This window comes from Branchiostoma floridae, chromosome 2 (assembly GCF_000003815.2).
Source record: "Branchiostoma floridae strain S238N-H82 chromosome 2, Bfl_VNyyK, whole genome shotgun sequence".
NCBI classification, from domain to species: domain Eukaryota; kingdom Metazoa; phylum Chordata; class Leptocardii; order Amphioxiformes; family Branchiostomatidae; genus Branchiostoma; species Branchiostoma floridae.
Window position 1 is genome coordinate 18963582 of NC_049980.1, and position 15944 is coordinate 18979525.

Genomic DNA, 15944 nt, shown 5'->3' on the forward strand with positions numbered 1-15944 from the left:
TCCATGTCATGATTAGCGTGTGTGTATTTCTACAAAACCTAACTAGCTAAAGAAATAGGTGGAGTCCAGCACCCTCCTCAAGTCAAACTCTCCCTTTGGTGGAACATCGACCAGCACCTCCATGAGTTTGTCATGTTTGGAGACTGCGGTAGGCGAGGTCTGGAGTTCAGGAGGAAGACTTCCGTACTCCTTGAGAAGGTATTTAGAGAGGTCCTCCAGGATTGGCTGGCTGTGGAGCGACACAAACTGCTCCCGGCAGATCCTGTTCATAGTGTCCACAGTGCAGGCGTGTGTCCAGAAACAGTCGTGGACAGAAACGTACTGTATTCCAGCTCTGCGGAAAGGAGCAATGACTTTCAAATGAAGTACAGAGAAAATAGGACTGCTGCCAACAGTAGGAATATGACTGAGACTGACCTTATGACACAATATTTAAACTTAGAATTTTACAAACAGTCCAATGCTTGACTAAGAAAGGGGCATTGGGGGCTCTCATGCAAAACTGCAAATGTGAATCAGTACGAAATGTGTTATTTTGTCTCTTGTAGGGAGAAATATATGCATTTGCAAAAAAATATGACTGAAAGCAAATCAAATTGACTTGTACTTACTGCTGGCAATGGAGGGAGGTGAGCATCATGTGTGTGGAGTCCAAAGAGTGGATGAAGTTAGGAGGGAAAGCATTCTTCTGTTTGATGATGTCTGGTCGTCTGAGTAAACAGAAAAGAACACAAGAGTCAACGCAAAACAGCACATCTGAAACTGATGGCAAGCTCCTTGATCACTGTAATAGACATTTAGTACTTTGAATGACATGATCTGAGTCAATCAAAGTCATAAGGTCATTAAATGTTATAAAATGCTTCAACCATGATTCACTGAAATGCAAATGAGTAACAACCATGGATGCATACCCAGTAATGATAAAGCTAAACATTGGTACTAAAACATGCAAGAGCAAGATACTTACTCTGAGGTGTCAGTGGAAACATTCAAGATGATGTTCTGCATCTCATTTCTGACCTGTGACAGGAAAAAAGCATATTCATCTATATAAAATATTGAAGACTATTAGAATTTTGTAAGTTTAGCTGCTGCTATGGATGTGATCTCTGATTAGATACGTAAGTACATAATATGACTGTGACATGTGATGGCATAGTCCCTTGACATCTACTGGTAACATGAATATTATCATGGTGGAAAGCAATTCTGTTCTCTGACTAAAAAAATTACACTCACCAGATTTTTTTATTACTTTTTGTTACTGTCAGGGTACAATCTAAAACAAACATGTTATCAATAATGTACAAGCAATACAAGTCATACTGGGTAATGGGAACATGATTAGACATGTCATGCTCTGTTCCAAGGTCTACATTGCAATGCCAGGAGGATGTCATACCAATTTGTTCTTGACTTTGTGGTAGGGCTGTACCACTGGAAGGCCGAGGGGGGTAACCCACTGCACTGCTGAGCCAACATGGGAAATCAGACGGGCACTTTCTGTCAGCCAGTCCTAGATGCAGATGATTAACACTGTTAATATTCATATTAAACACAAACATCACATTGTATTCAATGGAACTGAACAACACGGACATCACATCTCCGCATGGTTATGTCATCTTGGTATTAAGTCAGTTGAATTTTGAATAAGACTGCAGGACTCATAGGATTCCGTGCACTTTTGTCTTTTAGCTCTGTCCTTTGCTATCTACCAACATATGCTGAAACCATGATTAACTGTAACCCAGAGTGTAAAGTGTATTTACTTGGATCTCTCTGGCTAGAGTGAAGATCTCTCTCAGACTCATGAAGACCTTCTTCACCAAGTAACCAGAGGCCTCCCACACGTGGTCCTGAGGGAAGTCTGGGATATCTTTCAGCTGCCGCTGAATCTGGAGGCGTCCTCCGTATCTCGTCACCCCGTAAACTACAGTCATCACTGTCTGTTTCACCACCTGTTCATGGACACGGTAAACGGGGCACACATGTCACTGTCAATGTCCAGGGCAAGACAGTACATGCAATGTTTACAATTTCAAGTTAGCTATAGAATTTTAGAATAAAAGTCAAAGAAAGACAGTGAGGTTTGTTCTTAGGTTCTATTGACATGCTATTTATCTTGTACACTCAAATGTTTTTTTGTGCACCTTAGATTTTAGGTTAGGTGCACCAGTGTACCATCTTCTGTACCTTTCTTTTGATGAAGCCGTCCAACACCTGAGCAACCTTCACTCCTTCTTCTGCATCCTTAGCTCTCAGTTTCTCCACCTATGTTGCAATGAATTACAAAATTGTTTGTTACATGCTGTTTTCAACATTTACACATAAAAATATTCTGAATGTTTTACCATGCTGAAATTGGTCTTTTTCTGTCACTATCAATAATCATTCATATGTCTTTCAACAAAATGAAACTGTACTGGTGAAAAACTTACTGATATCACTGATTATCAGGATAAACCCTCACCTGCCGGGCTACTCCACTATAGACATCCTGGGGGGATTCAGCAGGCATGAGGTTAACCTGGTGAGCACCTGTGATGTCCCTCCCTAGAGCAGCATAATGTTGTAGTCCATTACATGAACCATCCTGCATAAAAGGGCAAATGGAAATCATTCAACAATAGAAGAAGAAATTCAAAGTATACAACAAATTTTCCATCCATTGATTTTTTCGTGTCAATTTTCTGTTTGTTATACTATAACTTATAGCCACTGCCATTTAACTTTTAACTTCAACAGGTACATGTTTTGTACTTCGCATCAAATTTCTGCCCCCTTACCTGGTGTACAGGGAAGTGTGAGACGTAAGCCTGAGGGTCGGGTGACCGTACAGCGTTGGCGATCTCCATACAACAGGCAAGGGCCTGCCAGGGCTCGTCTGCTGTCATCCACCACTTATGGCCCTGGATGTCAGGATAGAGTGGCATGAAAACGCAGTGTGCTTTGCCTGACTAAATAAAAAGGAACTCTTGGTATTTGGCCTTGGTCTTGTATCTGTGCCCAATGCCATTTTCAATAGCATGATTGTGCAAGCCAATAAAGTTCTCAACGAAATTGTGGATTTTTTTTGCATGCATTGACACGGACATACAAAAATGCAACATGATATTTAATTTGACTTGCTATCACAATATACAAACAGGCAACAAAGGATTTAAAAACTTAACATTTCTAACGATGATGTACATCATGGAGTGTAGCAGTGGACTACATTGTAGCTCTTGTGCTAGCACAACTGTGTGGCCAAAGGACTATAGAAACAAATGCATCATGATGGGCTCGGTGATATGCACCATATGATGTGGGAAGGATTTTAACCATCAACTAACCGTCATTGGGTTGTCTGCAGAGTCAAATATCTCCTCCATCATCTCATTTGCATACTCTAACCTCTCCATCTGGGAGTTCCTGAAGGGAGAATGGTGGTAGTTATTTCTATACTATAGCAACATCACTTCTTTCTGATTTAATCATCACTCTGCCATGAGCCCTTTGATACAGTCCCATCACACATGTACATTAGCAGGAAGACGGTTAGTTTTACCAGGTGTTGAACTTGAAGTGACTTTATTTGGATCCACAGTTAGCTGTACATCTCTTAGCTATTTTTCCTGTTGTATCACCACCAGGGTCTATGTAAACTTTAGGTACTGATAAGACATCATTCCTAAAAGCTTACTTTTTCTTGAAGCCTGTAAGATTAACCAGATGGATCTTGAGCCATTCTAGCCCCTTTTCTCCTAAAGGGCGTCCTTCAGCAAACACCAGGATGCTCCTGGCCACATCACTCCCTGTGGAACCATAGGGAACACATCATTCATGTAGTATGCCATCTAGTGCGGATGGGCTAAAATGTGTAAGTTTCTGACGAGGGGTAAGATGAACGTTTAAGCTTGACAGGCTTAACTTTTAAGTCTTATATGCTTAGGTTCATTTCATTTCTTTGCCATGAATATTAGTACTTATCAATAACAATCTTAGCTTTCAGAACAGTTCAGCAATATATGAATATTCCATCATAATCAAAGATGAAACACCCATGAAATGTCATTACCATGGGAGCCATTTATACAAACTTGCAGAAAACAAACTGGCACCATGATGACAACCCATGGCAAATAAAAGCTCTAACTCTGTAATAATCATATATCAGTTGATAACATTAGCCACATTAGGAGGGTCCAGTTCCCCTAGCTTACAGATACTATGTATTTGCCATTAAGTGACTAGTTTCTGGAGAACTGCGCAATTGAAGGGCCACTTGGGGCACAATTTAAACAGGCTAGAGTACAGCCACATTGGTGGTAGGCCGATATACTACATTTATATCGTAGAAGAGCTGAGGCAGGAACAACCGCTGACAGCCTTTTCCATAACAAGACAGCTGTATATTGTATGACATGCACGGCTATCCCAAGAATGGTTTCAGTTCATGATTGTGAGATGGCTGTATGCCCAATGCGACAGGGCTCTTACCTAGGTGGTTGAAGTGGGGAGGACATGGGTAGACTCTGCCTCGGAAATCCATGTTGTGGGGAAAGTAGAAAATCTCATGACGGAACTGAAGAAAAAAACAAGATCATCGTTTATGTTCTATATATAATCTTATCATATTAACAAGTAGGAGAACAACATATTTCCTTGTGGACCAAGGTACATGTGTGTAATCTGTGTGGACCAAGGTACATGTACAGATTATCTTGACATTATAGGGACTATTCTTTACAGTGACTTTCCAGTCAAGCATTATTGGTATTGTTTCAACCAACAAATTGGACTGGCAATGTGAAAAAAGTGAGACTTACCCGATTAGCAATGGACAGTTTGTACAGCATGTCCATCCTAAGACTGTGCATCTCACTGCGTAACTTCCGCACTTGAGCCATCTGCTTCCTCATTGCTTGCTTATCTCCATTTGTTCTGAGGGGAAAACAAACAAACTTAGTTTGGTACTTGTACTAAAGAACAAACTCAGTCATAACTTAAGATGACATATTCCACTTTTCCAAGAATCTATGTGACACAGATCATGATAAATACAAAAAAATCAAGCAACACCATATGATACAAACAAAAGGAATATATGATACTAGTATTAAGGAAAACTTACAGGATCTCTGTTCCCAGTTTGGGGAAGGTAGGGGCCTCAGAGACAGGTTGGGGAATGTCCAACTCTTTACTGCCCTTGTTGTTGAACACTCGAATAACCAAGTCCAGGATCTAAGGTAAAGGTAAAGCAGTCATCCTCTATCTCTGCGAAGCATGATGCTTGTTAAAGTACATGTACATGTGGCTAGTAGTGGTAGTACAGCTATGCTTGGGTTTCCAGGCAGACACACCAGGTCACCTCTACTCTTCTCAAAAATTATGTTGAAGTATTTCATGTGAAAAAGGTTGAACGCATGAGGTTTATGTCCGAACTTGATGCTCCCCCATGTACAGGACAGCTGACTTTACATACAGAAAAGTACAATGTAATATAGTAAAAATGTCACAACTTATTTGAAAAATCATCAAGATGCATAAATGCAGACTATACATGCATGTGAAAAAATCTAGCGTAGTAGCAAGTGATTGGACAGAAAACTTTGTTCTTAACAATATTCCCATGTCACAACATTGATGTGATAGATTCTGACATTCATGAATTCCATTTTCCTTGATGTGTACATTTTAAACTTTACAATAAAGAGAAATACAGGAATATTAAGAAATTGATCAAATTAAGTTGAAGCTGCTCACTGGTTGATTGATTTTCCAGGCACAGGCTCCTAACTGGTTAAGTGAGTCCAAGATGGGATATAACTCCGATGTCCCAACTTTCTCCAGGAGTAGTTCATGTTGCAATGTGGCATCATTGGATCGCATCAACTTGGCTGAGGTAATAATAGGGAATATGTCTACAATTAACAACCAAATTCATTAACTTAACACACCTGGTAAGAATATAGTAACATCTAATGTATGCTACTAAACTCTGTAGTTTTATATATGTACCTACATGTATATTACACCTTGGACAACTGCCCTTCAGTGTAACACAAGAGCTTCACAGGCATGTACCACAGCAGCAGCTGATCTACATAACATTGAACAACCTGTGGCACCTAACATTTTCAAATCTAGTTGAAGGGAAGCAAAAGCTGTCATTAACTTCTTAAGACATGCTGAAAGTCAACGAACATCATAAAATAACTTCCAGGCACTTTTGACTTATTCTATATATCAGGGCTCTAGCCAGCGTCCGTTTTTCCCTCAATTGACGGAAATTTGCTGAGTGTGACGGAAAATTTTTTAAACCAATCCGTCAACCTTGACGGACAAAAATTCTTGGTGGAAGCTACAGGCGGCTTGGGGACGCTGTCCACGGTCGTAAAAGCCACACACTGTTTGTTTTGCTATTGTTATGATTGTTGACAATGTGTGTTGGCACCCTTTCGGATACAATAATCTCATTAAAAACCCGTTTTTCAAGGTCTCCGTTTCGTCTTTCTAACTTAATTTTCGCATTTTTCGCGACAATGGGAATTGGTTGACGGGAAAAAAAATTGAGCTGGCTAGAGCCCTGCTATATATGATACTGGTTATTTTGACTTGATGAAGGCAGCAGTAGAATTAACTGTCAGCCAAGAATTTAGAGGAGCTTCTTTGATGTACAATTACAACAGTTTATTGTTTGTTTGTTTGTTAGTTAGTTTGTTTGTTTGTTAAGCTGAATAGTATATTCAAAACCAATGTACTAGGGATTATACTTACTTGGAGATAATAGAAAGCCACCCTTCTTGACAGAAGACCAAGGCACAGGAGGCATGAGCATGGGCAGGAGGCTGCTGTCAAACACAAGGCTGGTGTCCTGGGCACCCTCTACTAACTGTACCAGCATGGGGTGGGGCTACACACCATAGGAACAGAGGGGGAATCAGATACACTTACCAAATAAAGTTAGGTACAGGTTAAGGGGCAATAGGAGATTGGGTGAGTATGGATGTGGAAACAATAAGGGTCACATGTGACAGGGCTCAACAATATAATGAATCGCCTTCATATGCAGATCAGTGCAGGTACAATTCGAGTTGTGTACGTATTTCTGATGTCTACCTGCATCTAACCTGCACCGGGGCATGTACTAGGTATATACATATATATGTGTACTTTTGTTTGCAGCTTCTATACCACCTGCTAAACAAATAATTGAAACAGTTTCTAAATGGTATCAAATGTGATTCTTTTTTTCCATATTCCAAAAATATTCCAATCCAATCAAGCCAGAAAGACTATTGACATAAAGGGAAGGAAATGTAATGGTACAGGTAAAATTTGCCTGATTAAAAAAATATATATTATAGAAAAACCATGTTGATAAGAATGTCTTACTTTGATGATGCCCACTTGCTTGATGTTCCTATAGGTGTACATGTGGTACAGGGCAGGTATCAGCTTCCTACAAACCGAAAAATAGTCATAAAAAGATTCATTTTCATAAAGCTTATGAGTAAGCAGAAACTGAAAGTTGTAGTTACTGTTTATGTTAGAAACATGATTGTTATGGAGGCTACAGCACAATGGTAGGCTCGGCTGAGTTTGAACATCTAGTATACCTTACAAAGTTAAGAGAATAAATGGATAAAATATAGATACATGTAATATAGATATGCCCATTAGTGGTCACCATAAATATGACTTCTGATAAGTGATATGAACATAAGAAATATTTTCTTGGAATATCACAGTGGAAATGTATGATTTCTAGATGAGTACTCAATCAAAAAGTTGGATAACTTGGATTAACTACTTCTGGTATAAGAGGTGCTCCTTACTGTTCACTGGTCTTTCTGAAGAGATTATTGTCAATCTTCACCTCCCTAACCATCGCATCTACCAACAGACTTCCTAACTGGAAACAGAAGTACAATATTGCAACGTCAGTACTTGTAGAGAAAAAAATCTTCTTCAAACTCAACAATTACAAATGATCAATTTAAGATATAGGTGAGAGTTATGATTGGCTCTAAGTCACACGGCCCTCATAATTTGGAAGTTCAACCCCCCCTTATATTATGCTGCTTCTGAGGGATATTCAACTCCCGAAATAACGCAGGATGTAGAGCAGTCTCTTCTGAAGTGAAGTGATTATTGAAGCTAGAACGGGTGGATTCTATTGCGGTCTGGTACTTACATTGATGATCAGATTGATGGGCCAAGCACACTCATCACCCTGGAGAAAGAAAGAAACAAGTACATTTTGTACTGTGCTTGTGTCTAAGTGACATACACATATTGGATAAAAGGTATCAAAGTCTACAAAACAGTTAATGCATCACATAGAATTAAATCTATTACTCTAAGTAAAAATAAGCATCAGGAGTCTACAGCATACTGTCAGAAACATTTAGCAGAACAACTACATGTAATTGTTTCGTATCATTCTCTATCCCATACTCCATGTTGTTTAACAGCTAGTTCTTCTGCATCACATCAATGAAGTCAAATGAATTAATGGATGGATGAAGAAAGGAATGATTAGATCGGTGGATGGATTTAAAAAATGGGTGGATGGATGAATGAAGGAAGGAACAAATGAATGGAGGAATGAATGAATGAAGAAACCCACCACTCCCGGTCCGACACCTTGCCCCCCCTCCAGTTGTGACCACAGTTCCCTGGCCTGCCCAGGCTTCCCTCCCTGGTTGTTGTTCACCATGAAGCTGCAGTAGTCTTGGTAAATCTGTCCAATCTAAAGGCACCAACAAAAATGTTAGTACAACTTAAATCATGGCCACAGTAACTGTTATAACATTTAAAGAAATATTTGTGAACTGTTATCATGCTTATGAAATTACAAGTCCCCCAAAAAAAGTCATCCAAAGGTTAGAACATTTGGACAAAAACAGTATCTACTTATGGCATTACTGTTTATGATTAGCCTGCAGCTGGAGTCCAGTCTATACTTTTGTTGGTTCATCTATGTAAAATTATGTGTAACTAAGGAGGGGGAATGCCATGGGCTCAGTGGACCAACAAAGAGTTGTGAATGGCAGCCTAGACATAGTCAAAGCCACAGTAGCCAAGATGCTACTACACAGCTGTGGATAGCTGTATCTGTACCTGAATTGAAATTACATTTAGTTATACAGCCCTGATAACCACTGTATTGATTAATACCTACCTTTTCAACACCGCCACTCTGTAGTTTCTGTTTGATGCGGTACTTTTGTTGGATCTTCATGCCGAGCTCACGCGCTATGATCAATAGGGGGTCACCGGTCACTGCTACAAGGCAGATCGCCTACAGGGAGTCAAACAAACAAACATACAAACAAAAGTAAAACATTTTTCATATACTATTCTAGTGCTACCTTTTAGAGGAACACAACATTACTGCAGAAAAGCCTCAAGGTATAAAAACTCCTACAACACAACTTACCTGCACCATCATTTCCACATATTCCTGATCGTCCAGCACACACAGGAAAGGATAGATGTTCACCTGGCCTTTCACTAGAAAGTAAAAATGTTTAAAGTAAGGAAAAGTTTAATTTAAAGTTACTTGTTTTTTTAATCACTAAAACCTACATGTTTGTCCTTTAGTAAAGAGACTATCAAAATAAGTATCAAGTAAAATGTTTGGAATCTTTCTGGCCTTTCCATAGACTGCAGCTAGTATCCAATCTAGTCTGGGTCTAGTCTGCTTCTTTGATTACTACCTTGGCAAAAGGTCGAACAAGGTTCTCATTGGCTGTGAATTGTATGTATTTGACTTCATAGTTGGTATAACCGCCCTTCATTCCATCCTGGGTTGATATCATAGCTAGAATAAGATGCATACCAAGCAACAGAGTAAATACACTAAAAGGAGCATGGTCTTACCTTTACTCTGCCTGTCCATCTGTTTTTTGAGTGTCCTGAAAGCCTCCAACAAACCTGCCTCCCACATTGTCTTGTGAGTCTGCAGAAGCTCACGCTGTTGTAAAACAAACATGCAAATGTCAACTCAAGAAAAGTCTTATCACTGACGATATATCACTGGCCCATTGTTACATTGATTGTACAGGTCTGATAGTGCTTAAATCTTTTAGGCATAGATCCAGAACAACCAACCAACAAAATTGCTCTCAAGTATATAAATTTTAGAATTATCTAGCATTTTTTACTAAAACATACAATCTTACATCAAAGGAGAAAATCTAGCAATTGCAAATATGAAAACATTGCACAGGAGTTGAAATCAGCACCATCTTTGATTTCAGATTACCTTGTCAATTCAAGTATGAGATACCAAATAAACATCTTGTTTCTGTTTTTTGTCATCATCACAGACTACTTTGTTTAATCATTCAGGTACAGGTATAGCTCATGACCTGTACCTAGACTTCTGTGTGGGTAACTGTACCTGGTGATATGTTCAAGTACACAGCCCTAGTCCCAATTGAGTTCTTCCCCTATACCCACCAACTTCAGGACTTCCTGACTGGACTGTCTCTGCCCCTCCACAGACTCTACTTTCAGCCAGTGTTGGGTCTCCATCTCCAGCTGGGCATTACATCTCTGTAAAACCTCATCTTCTGTGAACAGGGGCTGTACTTGCAAGGACTCATCCTACAAAACAAAAACAAGAAAATTGAACATCTCATACTTCTGTAAAATTGTGATTTTCTTAGTCATATAATGCTATAGCCCTAGCCATGTCCTCAGTCCCAACATGGGCTGGGTGTCCCAAACTCAGATCACTGACCTAGATTAATAGGACAGACAAGCTGCCTACAGACTACACAACACTACTTCAGGAAGGGGGTACAGGCGTGTAATGCTGCAGAGCCTGCAAATACTGTTAAGGGACTTACCATACATATGTATGGTGGTTGATCTGATCAGTTTTCATTATGACCTTCCCACCATGAAATCATACACTGTGAACATGAAATTGGTCTTTTGTATGCCCCTCACCTATTCTTCAAAGCAAATTCAACACATAGCCAGTTAGTATACAAACATCAGTTTGGCAAGAACAGGGGCTTACACTGTCATGGCTGTTGTTTTCGTCTGCATAGATAGATGATACGAGATCCGTTGTACACCTCTGGGGCAGAGGAGGCAGTGGTGGGGCAAAGTCAGCCATCCCACAACCATCTTGTATTGCCTGTAGTATTAATAAAACAAAACAGTTGTGATGAATCGTAGTAAACAACAGAGTAATTTCATTAATATACTACTTTGCACCAGAGTGGAGTGAGGAAATTAATTTTGCAAGGGCACAATATCAGGTCTTGTTTGGGATTGGAACCTTTGACTTCTGACCAGCAGTAAGAACAAAGCCTCATGAGTTTACATACAGCATTACACAATTTTCACAAAGTCTTCAGTACTAACTGACTAAAATAAAGGGCAGCTTACCTTTAATATGTACTCTTGTTCATCAGCTTCGAAGGTGCAATCCCTAAAAATATCTTCTAGATTGAAGCCCTATTCATGGTGTAAAAAAGTCCAGAGTTATATCACTGCTTTATTCACTGGTATTTTACTTTTTATTACAATGTTTACAACTGTAATAGTGTTATGTGTAAAGGTGGACATTCTATTAAAACAGATATGGTGAGGACCTGCAGACATGCTACTCACCTCCTTGTACATCTGTTTCACACATCTGATGGGCACACCACCTGTCAATCCCGCTCTAGTGGAAACAGAACAAAACGTAATTCATATTGGAGCATGTAATTAATTATATTTGTGACTAAAAAAAATGGAAATTCACACTGGAGAAAGATGAAAACATTATATTATTATATTGAAATCAGTGCCATCTTTGATTTGAGATCATCTTGGTTTTGAAATTCTCCTGAATTAGTAAATTCTTTTCATCAGATAAATAAACCAAATAGCAACTGCTTCTGTCATCATAAAGCAAACCCCAGGTTACTCTGTTTCATTCCAGTACTTGTCCAGGTCCAGATCTGTAACTTATCATCTAGGTACACCGTTCTACTTCAGACTTTTATCTTATGAAGTACTGTACCTGCCCATACACTCCAGTGCAGCTGCGTAGGACTGTAGGTTGGGCTGGAGGGCATCTTTGGTCATCATGAAGAACAAATGGCGAATTTTGTCCATATTGGCCTGCAAGAAAACATTATCAGTACAATTAAGAAGAAGATGATATAATTCATTGGCTATCATCAAATTTGTATATATATATATATGGGGGCACTTCATTGCATAATACTAGAAACTGCAAGCATTTGAAAAGAAGAGAGAGAGGAGAAAGAGGGGGGGAAGGAATGCATTGTTAGAAAAGAAAACTCCATACCTGTTTCGCCCATCCCTTCAGCACAACATTGTAGATATCAGCATTTAAATGTTTCCTTTTCTTTTTCTGATTCTTCAAGTAATGCAGGGTTCTAGTAGCTCTGTCCACCTGTACAACACATCAGAACAATTGAGTTGCCATGACACCAAATGAATGTCATCTGGACTTGAAAAGCAAGCCTACAGTTTTCAAGGTCATATGAGAAACAGCCCCTCACATTTAAGGAAAAACAGCAAACCCAACATACATGCAGGTGTAGCTGCCCAGGATATACCCCTGGCCAGAATATGCCTGAGTACTTAGTAACTTCTGGCAAGGGGTAAATACCAGTTTGCTACATCTGTGTTACAACATATACATCTATCATACATCTATCATCCAAATGAGGACATTACCTCTCCTATAGACACACATGCTTCCATAAATGACAAGATATAAGCTTGTTCCTCATTCTGCCTCCTCTCAATGTTCTTCATCTTCTCCATCTCTTCCTGTCTCCTTGCAATTTTCTCACGAGCTTCTTCCTCTTCCTCAAGAACATCCAGCTCTTCCTCCACTAATGATTCTGTGACTCTGGGAGTGTTTCTGAAAGGTTTCTTCTGTGTTGCCTGCCATTTTGACACACTATTGTCTCTTTGTGATGTTTGCATCTGTTCCACTTCATCAGTAGTATACATGTTAACGGTTGATTTGCTTGATAGACTTCTCTGTGCATGTGTCTGTTGTGCTGGGTGAAGGGGTGATGTCACAGGTTCAAGTCTAACGTGACTAGACACTTTCCTCTTCTTCAGTATCTCTTGTTTCTTCTGTCTTTGTCTGACTCCTTCACCTGTGAGATGAAAAGAGTATCATACTTGTCATTTTGTATATACCAACATCTTACCTTAAGCCTATCCAGGACAGCTTAAAACCATTTTCAAACTGTTGACATATAGTTGGACAGTAGATAAAACCCTAATACTGTAATAATATTCAGGCAACTATTGCATTGTTAATGAAGGTGGAATTTTCCATACTACCATTGCCAAGGTATAAAAAAATGGTATCTATTTTTTCCCAGCAGAATTGTTATCATGTTTGCGTAATACATGTATAACACACGTCACTCAGGATGGAAATGTGGCAGAATTGCAGATTTTGCCCGTGATCAGAGTTTCTGTCAGCAGAGATTACAGTCAGGGTCTCTGCAATAACCATTAACAGTTCTCACCGTAGAGATCACAATAAGAGTTAGTAAATTTTAACATACTGCCATCACTTTTTGATTCATATAACTTAATATGTATATGCATGTATGTATACACACACAAGTACATCATATGTCATACCTTTTTCTGGCTTGCTTAGCTGTTGTGCTCTAGATGACAACACTGGAAAACAAACAAAAGAGAATTAAAGTTTATAGGTTTTGATCCTCAAAGTTATGTGATTTTATGGCCACACAATATCACATTCCATGGCAACTTGCTCAATACAAGTAATAATGTGCCAAATTTTACCTTGGCTAAGAGTCTAAGAGTAAGAAGGTTATATTTGGGGGGGGGGGGGGCTGGTTCAGTGTATGTCCATATGTGTCTGTCCATATGTGAACATCATTTAACTCAAGTTTGGTCTATTAGTCCATGTAAGTGTTTCTAACATGCAGACATGTTATATTCTCGGCCCCTTTGCAACTTTGCCAAGCACTGCAGCAGAACTTCCAGTTTTTAAGAAGTCTCATTGATGAGTTTCTTCTTTCCATAGACTTCTATGTTATAATTTGTGGTTTAAATGGGCGCGTTCATAATGAAGCTACGTGAAATTTCAGCAGATTTTTTATTCTATGTCGAGCACATTTACCCTATATCGTGGGAAAAAATTGCCAACGTAAACTAAGCATTGCAACCTTTTTTTATAGCAATTTCAAACTACGATTAGTCAATCACCCAAAAAGGCACTTTTTTGCTGCTAGTGTACAACCGCACCACTCAGAACCCACGACTGTGTACCTCCGACCTAGCACGCGGCTGCAAAACTTTACCTGCTAATTTCTAAAGTTACAAACAAGCTTTCACCAATCTAACTTTTGAGATCAGTTCCGCTAGCTGAAAGGGAATTTCTCACCGCTAAAAACATGCGTCCGTGCAGCCATTTATTTTTTGGCTCGGATCTATTTTAGGGTACCCACTCGGAGTAATACATCAATGAGACCTTAAATCTCGTGTTGCAGACTAGCTACGGCAGATAGCTTCTTTTATGCTCTGTATCATATGAGCACTGTCTTCCCTGAGACAGGAATGGTACAGGAGACAACAGTTTGAAGTTATTTTTTTCAGATGGTCATGGTAAACAACAGCCTTCTCTTTACCTGTGTACAACTCAACACGAGGGTCTTTCTTCTTTGCAGCCACATTTGCATACGTCCGGAAGTCAACAGTATTCTGGTACCCTACAACAGTATAATATCAGACAGGAAAAGGACCAGTTAACGTAATATCATATATAATATTGTACATAATCTTACTTTGCTAGGCCCTATTACCATGTGATGTATCGAGAAATATCATTTTCATCCGGCCTGTAGTTGCAAACACTCTGCCATTTTCAGGAGCCATTTAATACATCTGCACATTGTTCTAGGCAAATATTCAAATTTGGTCATCACTTGATAAGCATTGTAAATAATGGGCTATCACAAAACACACATTGTCAAATATTGCTAAACATACTACCTTCAAACCACGGTCATAGAAAAAATTTATATCCCCAGTAGCTACAAAAGTTATGCTCTCGTGCAACTAAACTTATCAATATGATTTAGCAAAATATTTGTACCCACGTGGGGTGATGTGTTTCTCGAGGGATTACCCATAACTATTACCAGCCAAATGTCAATAGTAAGCATTACGGGTATATTTGTCCCACTGATAATATCAACAGGAATACATACAAACTATAAGTATAACCTACGTAAGAGTTGTGATATCTGAATACTATCAAAAGTCGAGAAAAACGCCCGATCACACACTCACGTGCAGCGGTCCTGAGTTTGTTGCACGTTGGACATCCTCCAAACCAGACCGATCCCAGACCCACGGAGGAACCTAGCGTCGACCGAAAACTTCGTACAGATGTCAGGCGAAGAATTAACGTCATGTTTCGTTGTTGTTGAGAGCGATATTAACCTACCAGACGAAGTTATATAACCAAAACAACGTGACCTATGCATAGTTCTTCTACCTCAACGCCGCCATGTTGGAATAAACCAATGACACTTGGCAGAGGGGTGAATAATTTAGAAAAACAGCTTTATCATAGCAAGGGCTTTCGAAATGTTCCAATCATAACAACCAAAATCTAAGTCATACTTCTACGATATATTATAATTCAGAAACACACAATGACGGAGCAAGGTACTCAGTTCGTCCGATCTACCTTGATGCAGTACTTCTATTTATCCCATGATGCTGCTGCTCGATAGAACTCGCGGCAAGGCATGTTTTCGATGTAACGTTATCCATGTTATCTAAAGGTTAAAGAAGATGCTGTGATTAGTCATTATGTCTGGGACAATTAATCTTTTCCGTGCACAGGGCTTGGAAGAATACCCCCGAAATAGCAGTTTTCGGGGGAAGAGTTGCTTTCAATG

General features: G+C 39.4%; 1 protein-coding gene across 1 annotated transcript; it reads right to left on the reverse strand.

Annotated features, from left to right (window-relative positions):
- Positions 1 to 22: 22 nt before the first annotated feature.
- LOC118409607 (DNA-directed RNA polymerase, mitochondrial-like) lies at positions 23 to 15594 on the reverse strand. The gene is made up of 32 exons (XM_035810747.1): positions 15328 to 15594; positions 14664 to 14744; positions 13645 to 13686; positions 12712 to 13145; positions 12317 to 12424; positions 12026 to 12126; positions 11629 to 11683; positions 11404 to 11472; positions 11030 to 11149; positions 10462 to 10608; positions 9880 to 9973; positions 9437 to 9510; positions 9179 to 9298; positions 8624 to 8746; positions 8189 to 8227; positions 7830 to 7906; positions 7387 to 7453; positions 6769 to 6904; positions 5755 to 5888; positions 5123 to 5232; positions 4818 to 4932; positions 4489 to 4573; positions 3692 to 3803; positions 3342 to 3420; positions 2793 to 2915; positions 2477 to 2599; positions 2200 to 2277; positions 1776 to 1964; positions 1406 to 1519; positions 971 to 1023; positions 612 to 710; positions 23 to 334 (listed from the first exon to the last, which is right to left on the reverse strand). Exons 1-32 carry the CDS (start codon positions 15449 to 15451, stop codon positions 43 to 45), a joined length of 3717 nt encoding a protein of 1238 aa, XP_035666640.1. The 5' UTR covers positions 15452 to 15594; the 3' UTR covers positions 23 to 42.
- Positions 15595 to 15944: the final 350 nt, after the last annotated feature.

Excerpts from the sequence above, each read along its gene's own strand:
- LOC118409607 (XM_035810747.1), bottom strand. The coding sequence starts at position 15,451 with ATGACGTTAATTCTTCGCCTGACATCTGTACGAAGTTTTCGGTCGACG. Across the intron at positions 3,804-4,488 it reads TCCCCACTTCAACCACCTAG|GGAGTGATGTGGCCAGGAGC; the intron begins GTAAGAGCCCTG and ends ATGGTTCCACAG. Across the intron at positions 711-970 it reads GTTTCCACTGACACCTCAGA|ACGACCAGACATCATCAAAC; the intron begins GTAAGTATCTTG and ends CTGTTTACTCAG.